Source organism: Dermochelys coriacea, chromosome 7, assembly GCF_009764565.3.
Source record: "Dermochelys coriacea isolate rDerCor1 chromosome 7, rDerCor1.pri.v4, whole genome shotgun sequence".
In the NCBI taxonomy this organism is placed as follows: domain Eukaryota; kingdom Metazoa; phylum Chordata; order Testudines; family Dermochelyidae; genus Dermochelys; species Dermochelys coriacea.
In genome coordinates this window covers 74,449,961-74,467,861 of record NC_050074.1, presented here as the reverse complement: position 1 = coordinate 74,467,861, position 17,901 = coordinate 74,449,961, and the positions used below count along the sequence as shown (strand labels likewise).

The following is a 17,901-nucleotide window of genomic DNA, read 5'->3' as shown; positions in this document are numbered from 1 at the left end:
ACAAGGCTGATTGCAATATCCCTTTTAACACCCTAAGATTTTGCGTACGTGTAAAAGAGAAAAAGCTGGAGACAGGACTCTTGTAGAATTTACAACCATGATATTCTATTTGTGAGATCAATAGATACTCCAAACATCAAAAGAATGACATTGCTGCATATGTGCAGGAGTGAAGAAGCCTCAGGAAAGTAGTTAATTATTGAAAATATGCTGATCCATTTAGGACTCACAAAGAGGAGTGCATTTTGAAAACATGGCCTCTGTGTTCACACATACAGATGGCATATAAACAGATCCTCCAAAGGGTTCCACCAGCACAGAGTGAGACCTGCATATACCATTATATATATGAGCAATAGTTTACCCAGAAATATGTGTATAAATTAGTATGGACCCTTAGACAATTTGTCCCAGAATATATAAAGAAATAAAGAATTTTGAATAAAAATATAATTGCCATATGTTTGGGACACACAACTACTTCAATGAATGATGACATTCTTATCTATACCTGCCTATACAATCTTATTTTAGAATTTAGAGTTATAAAATTTTGCTATAGAAACTTATTGAACATTATAAGAAAATACTAACTTTTAAAAACTCAGTTGCAAAACTCAAACAAACCAGTACCTTGCATCGTATCAAGATAAACATGCACACTAATTGCTATGAAGTTTACTCAATAGTGTAATTAGCTTTTTTATTAAAATGTCTTCCTACATTTTAAGACATAATTTTCCCCATAAATAAGGCACTTTATAGAATTTCCAATTCTTGTTTTCTGAGTCACATACTGAATAACATCTAGGTGCCTTCTGGAGAAAATTACAGCTAAAAGTGTAATGGATACTTGTTATTGTCACAGGGCAATATCCTAGAGTTCCCATTGAGCTTGGGTCTCTATATGTATGGTATAAATAGTAGTAAATCTTTTTCCAATTTGGTCTACCATTACACTCAGTTTTTTTAAGAGGATAAGGGAAAATTAAACCAAATGTAAATATACAAGAATTCTATTTTGTCGAGGACATTGGTCTATACCCCTTTTTCTCTGAAAAAGTGCCATTGGATCTTTAAAGACCACAACCAGGAAGAATCTCAGTTTTACATCTCATCTGAAAGACAGTGTAGTAACATAGATTAACCTGAATTACTAAACCCAAATACATGTTTATGAACTGCTCAGATGGGAGATAGGCATCTGTTTTACAGCTAAACCAAGGCAATTTGGTCAGGTATTTTTCATATGAGTAAAACTGATTCAATTACTGTAGTAACTACCTGAGATAATTCCCTGCAATATATTACTTTTAGAAGCCGTATGATGATTTTGCTGTATTCTTATGGATGCAGCCATCTAATAACTCAGATCCCTGAACGATATAGGCCATTTGCTAATGAACAGGGAGCACAAACCATTGATGTAACAATGATGAGATTTCTTCCAAAAGTAACAATTTGAAATAAAGTATTTTATCTGACTTCACCAGCGAGCCTTCAGTCAATAACAAGCGAATCACAGAAGTAGCAAAAGTGACTTCTGCAATCTGCCTGAAAGTGCAAAGGGAAACAGTAAGGCTGGTTTATGAAGCAGATGCTTCAAGAAAATCAAGTTTTCAGAAAAAGACTTGGAATGACATAAATGAATACCCAGTGGTAAACGTTGTCGTTCTGAACAGAGTCTTTCTTGTGAAATACAGTATATGTGCAAAATATTAGCTCTGCCTGCATTCCAGCCAACTTGGGAAATAACTGTACAGCTTGCTTTAAAAAAAGTAATAAAATATCATAAATAATAACACCACTGTGTACATACACAACATTTTCTTGCTAAGAATGATGATTATTATAATAATATCAAAGCTCTTTACAAACATTAATTAAGGGCTTGTTCACATGAACAATTAGAATGTGGCAAGCTAGGGTGTGACTCCATCCTGCTAACTGTCCATGCACACCCTGCTGATGCAAGTTAAATTTGTTACCAAGCTTTGATCTAGTCCCCTTTGAAACAGGACTAACTCAAAGTGCATTAATGAACCGTTCACATGCGTCAGCAGGACACACAGAGATAGTTACATCATGACAGGCTAGTGTAGGGTAGGTAGCATCACACCCCATCTTGCTACAGTCTAATTGCTCTTTTACAAAGCCTTACGCCTAATAACACCCCTGTGAGGGTAGTTAATTGATATTATGCTCCTTTTATAATGCACAAAGAGGGACAGATAGGTTAATTGCCCAAGACTACAGAAGAAAACTGTATACATTCAACAGAGCTATTTTATTTATTCAATAAAAGCTATTACTTCACAGACCTTGTCTTTCTAATACCCTGGGACCAACACGGCTACAGCACAATACAAATGAGACTACCCAGTGAATCAGTGATTTTCTGGGACTACAACCCTGGAATCCAGGCTCCCTGTTCTTTGCCCTCAACAGGAGAGCATTAAAAGGAAACATATAGGATAGATTTTAGAGTAGCAGCCATGTTAGTCTGTATCCGCAAAAAGAAAAGGAGTACTTGTGGCACCTTAGAGACTAACAAATTTATTTGAGCATAAGCTTTCATGAGCTACAGCTCACTTCATTGTACGCATGAAGTGAACTGTAGCTCACGAAAGCTTATGCTCAAATAAATTTGTTAGTCTCTAAGGTGCCATAAGTACTCCTTTTCTTTATATAGGATAGAATCCACCCACATGCATAGGCATTAGAGATAGTAAGCACCTTGCATGCCTTCCCTTCCCCTCATGTTGAGATTTTCATTAATAAAAATAGATAACTTAGATCTATTCCAGATTTCCTGCTTGGTTTGCAGTATGGGGAGAAAAGCAAACCCTATCCTGCCTCCTCCCACTTCCTCCCATGCATGAACACCCAGAGCCATGGAGTTCCTTGCATGGATTCTAGGGTAAGGAGACCAGACCATGCTGAGAGAGCAACAAACACTTCCATACAGCATGACCCATGAGGACACTCTGCATGGAGAATCCCGTAGACCTAGCGATGTAATCCGGTTCTTTATAATTAAAATTATTAACAACAACACCTCGCTCTTTCATCAGGAGATCTCAAAGCACTGAACAAAGGAGCTCGGTATCATTATCCCCATGTTACAGCTTGGAGAAATCAGTCACAGAGAAATGAAATGACTTGCCCAAAGTCACACAGCAGGCCAGGGGCAGGGCCTGGATTAGAACCCAAAGCCAGGTCTACACTATAAATTTATATCAGTAGAACTACTCAGGGGCATGAAAAATCCACACCCGTGACTGACGTAGATATACCGACATAACCTCCGGTGCAGACAGTGTTACATTGATGGAAGTACATAGTTAATCCACCTCCATGAGCAGTGGTGGATTAACTATGCTGATGGGAAAAGCTCATAGTAGCATCTTCACTAAAGCATTACAGTGGCACAGAAGCACTGGTGCCTCTGCAGCATTTTAAGTGTAGACCTGCCCGAAATCTCAGCCCGCTGTTTTATTCACAAATGGAACTGAACAGAATACTGGTTCATGTATATGGTATATATCTGCTGAATAAGAGAAGAGAAGAAAAATATATTTTTAAACGGGAAAAAAAGTTTTGTAAATGAGTGTCTCTGAGCTCAGAATAAGAAAGTTAGCATGTGAGGTTCAAGTAACAGAGTGTAATAGCAACTAACTTTGGTGTTGAGTTCAAACCAGGCATCCTTAAAGGTATCTTAAAAAATGGAGGTGGGGGTAGGGAGAACACTTCTCCTACAAGTACAGTTGCCAGCTATAATGAAAACATCAAAACACATGAAGCACTTTGAAGAAAAATGGCTACTAGACTCACTCTGGCTGTTCCTTAGGCTCTACCTGAATTCTGCATGCCAATTTATAGCATTTCACCACCTTTCTCTGCCTCCACATTTCTCTCCTGCTCAAATTTCCCTTGCTTTAAAAACTCATCAGCAGAGGTTATGCTCATAGACGCACCTTGCTTCAATGGCTGTAATTTTCGCTTTTTGATTGATTGATTGATTGATTGATTTGGCCATCTCTTACTTCTTTTATATGATGATCTTTGAAACTAAAATTGCATTTGCTTTCCTCTCTCAACTCATATCAAGCCAATTTCCCTTTGGATGTGGTAACACTTTCAGGCTGGGGTTTTTAAATGAGTATAAAGGAATTAGGCACTAAAATCCCATTGAAATCCAGTAGAGTTGGGAGGCTGCGTTGAAATCTCAACCTTAAGTTCTAAAAAGCATTTGTGAGGTCATCACAGCCTGCTCTTTTCCAGTGAAATATGTCACACATTCTCAGTCTTCGTTTAGGATATACAGGAAATAGGAAAGACCCAACTGATTACCATCTAAGGCAGGGGAATCTTTACTGAATATGGTATTAAAGCTAAGGTACTAGTGCCTTATACACAGGGTTTGCGGGAATGGTTATTAAATATGTATCAATCAAAACATCCACTTCTTCATAAGATTTTTAAACTGAGGAGTTATTTATTTATTGTTCTGGCAAAAAGAAACAGAGCATTTTCTGTCATTCCAGTCTGGCAAATCTAGAGGCAAATAGAGATATCATGCCAAGTAAGTAACATAGGCTTATATCCTCCACCCCCAAAAAATATCCATGGGATGGACACTGGGCGAGGAAGGAGAAAACTGTGAAGATTCCTTCACTCCATATTCCCTGAAATAGTTCATTTTTATGGTAGGGTACAGTAGAACCTAAGACTTATGAACACCAGAATTACAAACTGACCAGTCAATCACACCTCATTTGGAACCGGAAGTACACAATCAGGCAGCAGCAGACCAGGAAAAAAAAGCAAATACAGTACAATACTGTATTAAACATAAACTACTAAAAAATAAAGGGAAAGTAGCATTTTCCTTCTACATAGTAAAGTTTCAAAGCTGTATTACGTCAACGTTCAGATGTACACTTTTGAAAGAACAACCATAACGTTTTGTTCAGAGTTGCAACATTTCAGAGTTATGAACAACCTTCATTCCCGATGTATTTATAACTCACAGGTTCTACTGTACACTTCTAAAGTTTCCAGATGATATCAAGCTGGAAAGGGTTGCAAGTGCTTTGGACGATAGCATCAAAATTCAAAATGATCTGGACAAACTGGAGAAATGGTCTGAAGCAAATAAAATGAAATTCAGTACAGACAAATGCAAAGGACTCCACTTAGGAAGAAACAATCCGTTGCACACATACAAAATGGGAAATGGCTGCTCAGGAAGAAGTACTGCAGAAGGGATCTGGGGGTCATAGTGGATCACAAGCTAAATATGAGTCAACACTGTAACACTATTGCAAAAAAAGTTTCTTGGATGTATTAGCAGGAGTTTTGTAAGCAAGACACGAGAAGTAGTTCTTCCGCTCTACTCCACACTGATTAGACCTCAACAGAATGAGAGATGAATATGAAAATCTAATAGAGATCAAGAGAGGAGTGAGACAAAGTTGTATAATGTCATCAACTTTATTCAACATGTACAGTAAGTGTTTGATTAAATTAATCAAAGAACATAGAAGAAGGTATTAAGGTAAAAGGAAAATGGATGAATCACTATGCAGATTAAAAAGAAGGTCTGATGAAGTTAGTGGAGATTTTATATGAATATGGTAAAGAATATGGTCTAAAGTGAAATGTGGACAAGACAAAAACTATTGTGGTATGCAAGGTTCCTGGGAAACCATACAGTAAATGAGAAATTACTGCTACTTAAGAAGCATTATTGCAGAAGATAGAAGACTGGATAACGAAGACAGCACCAGAATAGCAAGAATGAAAGAGACATTCTGGAATAATAAAAATCTGTTGAGAAGGGACATAAATTTGAATGCTAAATTCTGATTCTTAAAAACTTACATCTGGTCTGCGTTAAAATTACTGCTGTGAAACATGGATGGTCCAATAAGGAAACTGCAATTCTTCAACTTATGTTGTTATAGAAGACTTCTGAAAATAGTATGGATAGACAAAGTAGCCAATGAAAATTTGGGGAGGATACTGATAATTGGAACTCAGCAAACACTTCTCAGAGATCTTACAAAAGGAAAGATTTGATTTGCAAGGCACATTTAACAAGGTCAGTAGGTGATGCATGTTTATGAGCACTTGAAGGGAAAGTTGATAGCAGAAAAACATGAAGTAGAAAAAGATGATCTTGGATGGACAATGTGGTATCCTGGGTGGATCAAAAGGAATATTCATCCACAAAGAGATTAGCAGAAGATCGTACAGAATGGGGTACCATGGTTGCAAACCTCCAGTAACAGAGATGTCACATAAGAATAAGAATAAAAGAAAAAGAGAAAGAATCAAAATAACAGACTCGTGCAGATACTAGAGTACTTATGCTGTGAAAAATATCACCTCTTCCCATGGTTTTCCAGTCAGATACTCTTTCTTTATTATTTCCACACATTAAACTAAAAGGTAAATACATGTTTTCAGAATCTTTTCCTGCTCAAAGCAGTACGTTGCAATAAGCAGCTCTCCACAGAGTTCCTCTCTTTCAGAAATATATCCTCTTACATTCTTTGCACTGGATACCATTGTTCATTAACAATCAAGGTGTCTGAGTAGACTTAAGCCCTCCTCCATTTAACTGTTTTGTCCCAAATTATTACGTGATCCTCTCACTTTAATATCAATTATAAACTTAGAAATCTTTCATATAAACAAATCAGGAGATCAAACATGAAGCCTTGTTATATCCTATTTGTACATCATCATCTCTCCCCAATCCAATTAGTCAGATAATATTTCCTTTCTTGTCTTAGAGTCACTTATGAATAACCTTATCTGGTCATTATAAGGGTGCATGGATTTCACCTGAGTTAAGCCAGTTTGTTCTGCTCCAATTTACTGTAGGAACTCTTGCATGTATGCTGGCAGAAACTGATGTAAATAATAAAAATAATCATTTACACTTACATGGTGATTTCCATCCAAAGATCTGAAAGTAATTCTCAAGAGAGGTAAGCATTGTAATACCAGTTTTACAGAGAGAGAAGCAGAGGCATAAAGTTAAGTGACTTGCTCAAGGTCACTGAAGAAATCTGTAGCAGAGACCATAATGGAACGCAGGTCTCCCAACCCAGTTTTGTGCTCTGCTCAACAGCCATTTTTGCCTCCCAAAGTGACCTTAATTTTCCATTAGCGACAAGGAATGATTTCAAAAGGAAGACAGCTGCGGACTTGGAAAGGATTCCTTCTTTCAAGCAAAACAAGTGTGGAACATGCAGTAAAGTAGACAGAAAAGTAACCTTTTCCTACCACTTGAATACAGAGAGGGTTCATACCCTAATCTAAATTCTTCGGAGACAGTTCCTGGCAAAGTAGGAAGTTTAATATCTAATCCTGCAGCCTTATACATTGAAATGATTTTTTTTCTGTTTTAATGACCATTTCAGGACATAAACTCCCTCTGCAAAGCCCTACTGACTTTCTGAAAATCAGACTCCTTTAAGGTATCTCAAAAATTGGGCATCCAAAATTAGAGGAGAATGTTTGAAAATCTGGATGGATAAACACAAAATGTTATTGCTGAGCCTGACAAACTTCAGACAACTTCTGGCCATTTCTGTTTCAATTAATATTTTTTAAGAAAGACTGTAGATGTTTACCTTTATTCATTTGTCCGTTAGAGAAATTCAGGGAGATGAAATTTGGATTAATAAAAACAAACAAGACAAATAAAAAACTAAAATTTTGCAAACTTTGAGCCACTATGAAATCCTGTCTCTTTATTCACTTCTGCTTTTTAAGACAAATAGTTTATTCACCAAAAAGTGCAATTTTTGGTTGACTGAAACTATTTGGAAATTTAATCAGATTGAGTGCGGTGGGGAAAAAATCTTTTCCCAGGCCAGCAAACCATGAGTATACATCTGTCCTCCCAGGTGAGTGCCTTAATTTCATCAGGCTATATGTCATTCTTAGGCCATGTCTACACTACCCGCCGGATTGGCGGGTAGTGATTGATTTATCGGTGATCGATTTATCACGTCTAATGTAGATGGGATAAATCAATCCCCGATCGCTTTGGCATCAATTCCGGAACTCAACCACCGCGGGAGGCGGAAGCGGAGTCGACAGGAGAGCGGCAGCTATTGATCCCGCGCCGCGAGGATGCAAAGTAAGTGATTTTAAGTCAATCTAAGATACGTCGACTTCAGCTACGCTATTCTTGTAGCTGAAGTTGTGTATCTTAAATCGATCCACCCCCTTCCTCCAGTGTAGACCAGCCCTTAGTCCTCACTTTGGCAAGGTGGAAGAACTGCATCAGGAGAGACTGAGAGAAGCCCACCCAAAATAACCCATAGTGTGGTGATTGGGCTACTTATCTGGGACAGGGGAGATCTGAGTTCAAATCCTTACTGCAGAGTGGGATTCAAACCTGGATTTCCACTTCCCAGGCCTGTGTTTTATCCACTGAGCTAAAGGTAATAAATGGGGATATGCTCGCAGTCAGTTTGCTGGCCCAAAACAGACTTTCCCTATTTGCTGACAAATTCCCCAAATATTTTTTGAATTGAACCAAAACTTTTTTCTGATTTTTTGGTTTGCTGTCCCAACTGAAAAAAAAATCAATTTATCTCCCAGCTCTGCTCTGCATAGTATAAGAAATACCATGATAATGTGAATTATTTAAAAACAATATTTTAACAGAAACCCCTATATATACCTATTATGTGGGCATTTTTCAGCTTCTGTTCCAGTCAAAACCAACGCAAATCAACTGTTCCTGTTCATGTTCTAGCCTTAATTTACAGTGCTCCATCTGTATGAACATTTCCTATTAAGCTTTCTCATCCTATGGCAGCATAATTAATGCTCATTTTTTAGCATTCCTATCTCCCATCTCATTCCAAACGGTCTCTGCTCCACTAGCTAGTTTTGATATGTCATTCCTATAACATCCTCCTCTCACATTACTATACCTACTCCAGTTTTCCAGCTTCTTACAGAGACTGTACTTTCAAAAGGCTTTATGTGTTCTGGTAATTTAATATCCCAGTTAGTTTCCTGATTAGGACAAGTCTCAATTATGCCAATTATATTATAATTCACCTGAAAGTCTTCACTATTATGCTCGCCGCTTCAGTATAGAATATATTAAGGAATACTGCACATTTAAGAACAATTTGCAGGCCTCCCTTCTGATGGCATAAAAGTATTATCTTTCAAGGTTTAAGTATATGAAATATTATAATATATTATTTCTGTAATAAGTGACTTTTGTACTGTGAGCAAAAGCACTTCTTCCATTCTTTCTAAAATGATAGCATTTTCCCCCAGATAAGCAGGATCTCTCTCTTTTTCAAGGGGGAGAAAAAAAATGAATCTTTACCCTCCGCACATCTTTGCCAAATGTTTCACTATAGCTGGTGCCCAGTATTTCAAATTGGACATAGGGGTTGGCGCCGTCTTCTCTAAATTCCATAACGCCAGTGAGCCCAGTTATATGGCCCTAAGGAAACAATGTTAAAGATATTAGAATACAATTTTTATAAAGCACCTTTCATGTTCCAGGTATCCTAACATGCCTTGCAAATGCTTGCAATTAAATTAATGTGCAGTCCTGATATGCTCTGCAATAGCTCACACACAGCCTTAGACAAAATATACTACCTTCCTGAGAAAGAGACTGTTAGCCAAGACACATGTACTGCTCATTTTGAAAAATGCCTTGGGATCTTTAACTTACACAAGAAGAGCCACCAGTGAAAAGCAGACAGAACCTTAGCTGTATCTGAAACTATAACACTTGTAACATGATTGAGTTGCCTAGATTCTGGTGTGCCACACAAAGCCATCACTTTCAGGCCCAGAAAAAAAGAGCTACAAGTCAGGCTGAAAACAATGTATTTTCAGTGTTATTAAAACTTCAGTGAACAAAGCTCATGCCAGTTAACAGTGGCGTAACTAAAAAAATTATTTAACCTTGCTTTAAATTATCAATGAAACAGTGGTGTCATTAATGTTGGTTGGAACATTTTCACCAAAATGAAATTTCACCAACACATGCTGTTTCACTGATACATATCAGTTTCAATGAACATTTTGTCAGAAACGGGTGTGTGTCCAGGGCATAGTGAGAAAGATTGCATATGAATTGGACTCAGCATTTACTCCAGATTTACGATAGTTTGAAATCTGGATCAAGATATTAGATTATACAATGCACCATTTTTCCTCTCGTTTCCTAAAAACCAACCATGTTAGCAGCTTTGCTAAGGAATTTACATTTTATTCATGGTCTACTCTGACAGCTACTTAAGGTTTCATATATTTGGTGGAATGCATAAAGCTATATGACTATTCATCATAACATGACTTATACAAAACATAGCCATGACATCACCAGTTTAAGAGGAAACACCTTCATGACCACACAGTTTCATTAACAACAACTTAAAATCAAGGTTAAATCATTTCTGAGAAGTTCCTCTGAAAGAAAAAATCAGAATACTTTGGTTCTTTTGGAGATGTTATTGCACATTTGGCTTCCAACCTTGTCCACTCTTACCTTCTTAATAGTCTCCAACATGGATCGACCTCCATTCCAAGGCTTGGTGGATTTCCTCATGCAGTTCAAACTTGCCATGCTGTGCCATTTCCTGTCTTCCAGCTTTCTATGGAAGGCATTGGCCAACATGAGCACGCTATCATATAGATAGAGATTAGAGACCTGCAAACAATAAAAAGAGTAAAACAGAAATTGTAGTCTTGAAGATCTCCTCAAAAAAAAAAAACACCTTTAAATGATAAAACACAGGAGGACTAGTAAAGATGAATATGGAGCTTTTCAGTTCAAGTGCACCAGTTCAAATACAATAGGTTGGTAGTTATTACAGCTTCATCAGTAAAATAGTCAATGGTACCTTGCCAGTCATCTTAGCAGGGAGACCAAGGAGTGAATGGAATACCTTGTCTTGTGATGAATACCATCATCTATGCTCACTCTACCAGACCTCTCTGCAACTTTTTACACAGTAGAGCACAAGGTACTGCTAATAAACCTACCAGGCACAAATGGAGTAGATGTAGTAATGCTGCTCTGACTCCAATCATTTCTCTCTAGCATAACCCTGAGAGTGGTGATGGGTAACTGCTCCTGGTCCTCCTTCCTGAAGAGGAAACTTGCAGGGTACTGCAAGGTCCTTAATATCCCTTCTTTTTTATATGAGAGTTTTTGAAGAGACAGTGAGATGACAGTGGTTCCACTACCAATCACATGCTGATAACAGCCAAATGAATACATCATTCTCCACTGATATAACCATTATCACTACTAAGATGTCATAATGAGTACAAGATATACAGCAGCTGGCTCAAACTCAACCAAGGCAAGACTGAAGTGATACAGGTTGAAAAAATAGCTAGACACTGTGCCATGTCTTCCACTGAAAGTATACAGCCCCCATTTGTTAAAATTATGCAAAGCCTTACGGATCTTGTTTGATTCCTCATTGAGCTGGGATGACCAAGTAGCATCAGTAATGAAAAGTGTCTTTCCCCTGTAGCTCATTAAGAAATACCACTCCTTTCTGCTGGACAAAGACCTGGCCACAAGATCCATGCATTTATCACCTCCAGATTTAATTTCTGTAATTCACTGTATCTGAAACATGGAAACAGTGAAATGCACACCATGCAGCTGCCCACTTCCACCACAGTTCAGGCCACTATGAGCACATCAAGTCTGTGCACCAGTCCTACTGGCTCCCAATTGACTTCTGAGGCCAGCATAAGGGCTAAATCTGCCAGGGATGGTCTAGATAATACTTAGCCCTGCCTTGAGTGCAGGAGACTGAAGTAGAAGACCTCCTGAGTTCCCTTTGAGTCCTACAATTCTATGATCTTCAAAGCAATAAATGGATCAGGTTCCCTAATGTAGGAGGCCCCAGAGGAGATGAAACAATCCAGAATCAGATCAGCTTGGAGAGGGCTAAAAACCTTCCTATGTGATAAAGCTATTTTGCCATACCCAGAATAACAGTAAACAAAATAATTTAAAATGAAAATTTTAAAATATAAGCAGACACTCCCTAAAAAGTGGATATACTTCTGATATGCCAATAGAGGTTATTGTCTTCTGTAATTCTCATGAAGTACATATCTCTATAAAAATATTCATCTTAATTAGCCATATATTTACTTAACATATCCTATCACTGCAGACAACATGGTATTTTCATAATGAACTAATATTTCTACAAAATCCAGGACTAAATCAAATGTGAATTAAACAGGCACACAGCTATACACTACCAAAAAGACCTATGCATACATTTTAAAAAAGACATCTTTTAGGTGGTACAGAAAAGAAAAATGCAAAAGGAGGGATGCCCATTTATAGAGTGAAGAGTAGGGCTGATTAATTATGAAAAGGGATTTTAATGTTGAAAACATACAGTGTGTGAGAGATACTTTCTTAGGTAAAAAGCTCTTCCATTTTACACTATCATTAAATAAAATCTTTCCCTTCCCCAATAAGCTACACATTCTTCATGTTCATTATTTTACTCTTCTACTACCATCTGATTATCATGCTCCTTGAAATAGCTTACAAAAATAGCCCCTTGCCAGATTTCTTCTCTTTTTTTTTTCAATAGCAAGTGTTTAAAGAGTTAATGAGAATGATCCCAGTGACTATGTCCCTGGTTTGGTTAAGTATCTGCTGTTTCTGCTCAGCTGTGTATCTCTTATACTGTAGATCAGTGGTTCTCAAACTAGGTGCGCTGCTTGTTCGGGGAAAGCCCCAGGCGGGCCGGGCCAGTTTGTGTACCTGCCGCGTCTACAGGTTTGGCCGATCATGGCTCCCACTGGCCGCGATCCACTGCTCCAGGCCAATGGGGGCTGCAGGAAGGGCAGCCAGCACATCCCTCGGCCCGTGCTGCTTCCCGCAGCCCCCATTGGCCTCGAGCGGCGAACCGCGGCCAGTGGGAGCCGCGATCGGCCGAACCTGCGGACGTGGCAGGTAAACAAACTGGCCCGGCCCGCCAGGGGATTTCCCTGAACAAGCAACGTCCCTAGTTTGAGAACCACTGCCGTAGATAGTTTCCAAACAGTTTACAATAAAACAAGCGAGTCCTGTTATTCAACAGGATGGTCTTCCTCTTCTATTTTGAGCTGGTTTCCACAAAAAAAGTCCTGCTCATTTATAAATAGATTTCACACACATAAGGAAAAGTGCAATTTCTTACATGCCATAGTGAGAGAGATCCTCTAAGTTCTCCATTGAAGTTCATTTTATACCCACAGGTTGTACCTGACAACTCATTTTAAAGTCTCCTTGGACCAGCCACAGAGTGGAAATGTATTGTATTTTCTCAGTTCTTTATGGTTCTGTTCCAGCTGTGGAAAATCACAGCCTCACTCTCAAAAATTGTTTTTCTAGTTCTAGTTAAGAGCTTGAGGGTAGAATTCATGCTATATCTGTCACATCTCCTGTCTACACTGAAGTCCTTCTCTATGCCTTGTACTATTTCGGAAGTATTCAAACTTATGTATAATGTACAATACACTTCAGAGAATTATTATTTTGAAGATCCTTCCCACTAGACACCTTCCACTTGAAAGAAACATATATCTTCCTCTGCATCAGATTCTGAATTACAGTCCTGTCCGTAGAAATGCCACCTTGCGTGATCTTTTGGATCATCTCTCTCCCATTTCCCCACTTTAACTTGTGCTCCTCTCCCCATCCTCACCCTTCCCATCTATCCAGCTGTTGTATTTGATCATACCCTTGAACTGTAAGCTCTTCTGGGGCCATCTCTTGGTTACACATTTGTACAGTGGCCAGCACAACAGGGCCCTATCCTCTGAGGGCTACCAAAAGGCAAACAAACAATAACAATTACTGATGTGTAATTTAATATCTCTCATGTCCCATGCACACCCCTAATCTCTATGGCCAAGACTTATTTGGAGTCTGACAATGCTACGTTTAAATTAGCAATTATTACTAAAGCCATGTCTACACTACAGACTTATGTTAGTATAAATATGTCACTCAGAGGTGTGAAAAATTTACACCCTTGAGCAACATAGTTATACTGATATAACTCCTGGCGTAGGTAGTGCTATGTTGTTGGGAGAGCTTCTCCAGTCAACAGAACTACTGCCTCTTGTGGAGGTGGATTAATTACACTGACAAGAGAAGCTCTTCCATCAGCATAGTACCGTCTTCACTAAAGCATTAAAGCTGTAGCACTGTACGTGAAGCTGTAGCACTGTCCCTTTCTGCCCAGGAGCTAAGCATACCATCTCTGTAGGACTCCCAACTCTGGCTAGTCCAGACTGTGCGACCTGGAATCAAACCCAGATCTCCTACACTGAAGTGCAGAACACTGATTACTTGGTTACCAAGCTAGTCCGTCCTTTTTAGTTTGACCCACAGAACCATAACCACGTTGTCTAGGCAGATTGATGTCACAGTGCTAAGCTTCATTCCTACTTCGAAGCAATTGAGGTAGTTGTGTGTCAGTAAAAGTATCCACAAAACTGAAGGTGATGGTACGCTGTCCGTTTCTTTCTGTCACTACTCTGAGGATCTTTGTTAATATTGAAGAACTGTATAGCATGAAATGGAAAGATTATCATCAAGCATGTCTTGTCCTTTAAAAGGAACCACTGGAAAGCTGGTCCTCCGTTTCTCTTATAGTGCGAGTCTACTCTGAAATGTTACTATGGAAATATGGCGCCTTCTGCCAGCAGATCTGCTCCTTCCATTTAGTCACACTCTTACATGTTTACTTAAGTTACAAATACATATATATTATAATATTACATTTTACTTCTATTAGCATTGCAGAGCCCATATAGCTATGGAACAGGAAGCTGAAGTCTATTCTTATTCTCACTGTCAACAACATTTTTAACAAAGTTGCAGAAATTTTATCACTGGTGATGTATTAGCCAGAATTTTTTATAGTGCATATCTAATCCTATATATATCTATTCTGGGTAGCTTTCTGGAATCTTAATATGGTATGTTCTGTTATTACTTCCAGTGAGCTGTAAAATGTAAAGAATTCCAAAATCTGATTGTTTTATGGAAAAAAAGTCCCTGTGTTCTGTATATGTTGCCTAATAACGTTTCCAGAAGCAACCATGTTGTTTTCCATTACTGCATATCACAAATACATTCTTATCCTGTTTTTTTATGCTGCTTTTATGCAGAAGACTAAGAACCTTTATATCTCTTTTCCAAATCATATGCACTTTTCAGCCTGATGTCATATCTAAATAGATACTTTCCTATGGAAAAAGGGATCTCAAAAGAGCATTCCAGGTCTGGGCTCACCTATCCACATTCACTCATATAATTTCCATTGTTTTCTTTATCACAGTCCTTTTCACGAAGCAAGAATCCCACAGGCCTCTTCTGCTTCATCTAAGCAAGGCATTCGTAATTTCATATTACTGCCATTTAAATCCCCTTCAATGGCACCATCAGCCACTGTATCTTAGAAGCAAAATGATTTTCCTACCATCCCCTACAAATGTGATAGATTGTATCTGCAACATCACAACTTTGGTGCAAACTTCAGGAAGATGATGCTGTGAAGAGGAAGACAGGCCATCAGACCAAGCTTGTTTACACTTGTTACCTCAAGTGTCCACACAAATTTCAATTTGCAGCTAACTATAAAAACCCATTGGATACAGAAATGTACCATAAAAGGCAATTCATGTATCTCCTGAACAATCAGTAATACCTCATGGCTCTACTTCTGCAGTCCTAGGCATGAGGAAATAGGAAATTAAGAAATTAGCATTAGAGTAGCATGCAGGATTGGAAGAAATGTAACACTGAGATGAAAATAAGGTGATAGACTTGTTTCCTTTGGGCTTTCTGAGCTCTGCAACACTGCTAATTTTTCCTCTTTATCTATTCAGGATGGGGGTAGGGCATTCTTCTGTCTGCAGAAACTCCCTTTCATATAAAGAAAATTTCAAGAGAAAAACAAAAAAAGTGTTTAACTTTTCTTACCTCGGGGGGGAGGGAGAATCAAATTTTAGTTCCTCTTTCACTTACCTGCTAAGATCTGCATGAATTGAGGATACCACAAATGCCTAACAAAATCCAAAGACTTAATGAAATGCATTTTGGGGGTCTATCTACATTATCTATACCACACCCATTGGTGTGGAATCTGAGAGCAATAATGCCATGAACTGTTAGTTGGAAAGCATGAAATTCTCAACTGAGGACTTACCAGTTGATGAATGAAAGCTTATCTAAATATTGTGTTTTGAAATGTACATTTTGCACCTGAAATTTTTTTAAATTTACATATGCATTCTGTAAGTCATTTGGGATCTTATTTCTTTTAAAACATGTTTGTCCACATGAACAGAAGCTTCCGTTTAGCTTCAGGTGGAATACAGAGGGAACCCTTCTCTTGTACCAAGTAATAGATTTTATACACAAATAGGCAGAAAGCAGAAATATGGAATCAGAACAGGATATTTCCATAATGCATTAAAGGTAAAACATCCTTTTTACAGAGAGAATAAGATTCATCCAGATTTACTACCAGACCTTATTTTTAAAGTTCTATATGGGAATAACTTTTACTTTCCTTCCAAGCATTAATCAGAAGGGAACTTGCCACCCCGAAATACAATGTTACACCGCAGAAGTCTGACCCTGATTCAGACCCCTGGGCAGGTTCAGAGCTGCCAGCAAATCCAGAAGTCCAGCCAGAGAAGAGGCCAATGAAGAAGCCAACTGGAAGACAAGCTGACACCCACGTGCCACTGCTTCAAAAATTCATTCCAAAGCTGGACATCAGAGTCCTGCAACTGCCAAATTCACCCTGGGAGTGTCCCAGCAGTCAGCTCCAAAGATGGAGACAGACAGAGATGGATGGCAAATTGGAACACACAGAACTGTGCCAGTGACAGAAACATGCACTGCCTAATGAGTTATACAGTTGTTTTTGTGCAAACCAGTATGCTCTGAAGTTGTGTTTCTATCCCCAAAGCCCAGGTTGTGCCAAAAGTGATGTTGCATGTGCGTGACTCTAAAGCAAGGCAGCATCTATCTGTGCTCTTTGAAAAGAGGAGAGGTGATGACTAATGGTTTACGTACTGTACAGTAGTATGCTTAGAGGGATGCTGTCAAGGTTGGGAAACTGACAATCTGACCCACCTATTTTATTTTCTCAGATCAGTTTGCAAAGCCCACGTGATACGTTGTGCGTACATGTGTTTTAAATAAATGCTTCATTGCTCTTGGAGAACAACATCACAGCCAGCAGCCTGACACTCATGAGAAAGCCTACAATAAAATAATAGCTGCAGTTGCATGCCATGTAAGAAAACAAACTTCCATTAAAGACAGGTTTCAGAGTAGCAGCCGTGTTAGTCTGTATTCGCAAAAAGAAAAGGAGTACTTGTGGCACCTTAGAGACTAACAAATTTATTTGAGCATAAGCTTTCATGAGCTACAGCTCACTTCATCGGATGCACTTGGTGGAAAATACAGTGGGGAGATTTATATACACACACAGAGAACATGAAACAATGGATTTTATCATACACACTGTAAGGAGAAAGAAAAGGAGTACTTGTGGCACCTTAGAGACTAACAAATTTATTAGAGCATAAGCTTTCGTGAGCTACAGCTCACTTCATCGGATGCATTGCTTATGCTCTAATAAATTTGTTAGTCTCTAAGGTGCCACAAGTACTCCTTTTCTTTTTGCGAATACAGACTAACACGACTGTAAGGAGAGTGATCACTTAAGATGAGCTATTACCAGCAGGAGAGTGGGGGGGAGGAGGAAAACCTTTTATGGTGATAATCAAGGTGGGCCATTTCCAGCAGTTAACAAGAACATCTGAGGAACAGCGGGG

The 17,901-nt window shown here is 38.6% G+C and overlaps 1 protein-coding gene across 6 annotated transcripts in view; it reads right to left on the bottom strand.

Moving 5' to 3' along the window:
- The window catches only part of GRID1 (glutamate ionotropic receptor delta type subunit 1), an 857,119-nt gene that overhangs the window by 143,046 nt on the left and 696,172 nt on the right, over nucleotides 1-17,901 (bottom strand). For all 6 annotated transcript variants that reach the window (XM_038411443.2, XM_043519481.1, XM_043519478.1 and 3 more), the window contains 2 exons: nucleotides 10,556-10,717; nucleotides 9,377-9,496 (listed from right to left, as the gene is read on the bottom strand). In XM_038411443.2, coding sequence (XP_038267371.1) covers nucleotides 9,377-9,496; nucleotides 10,556-10,717 — 282 coding nt within the window. The remainder of the gene's footprint in view (nucleotides 1-9,376; nucleotides 9,497-10,555; nucleotides 10,718-17,901) is intronic.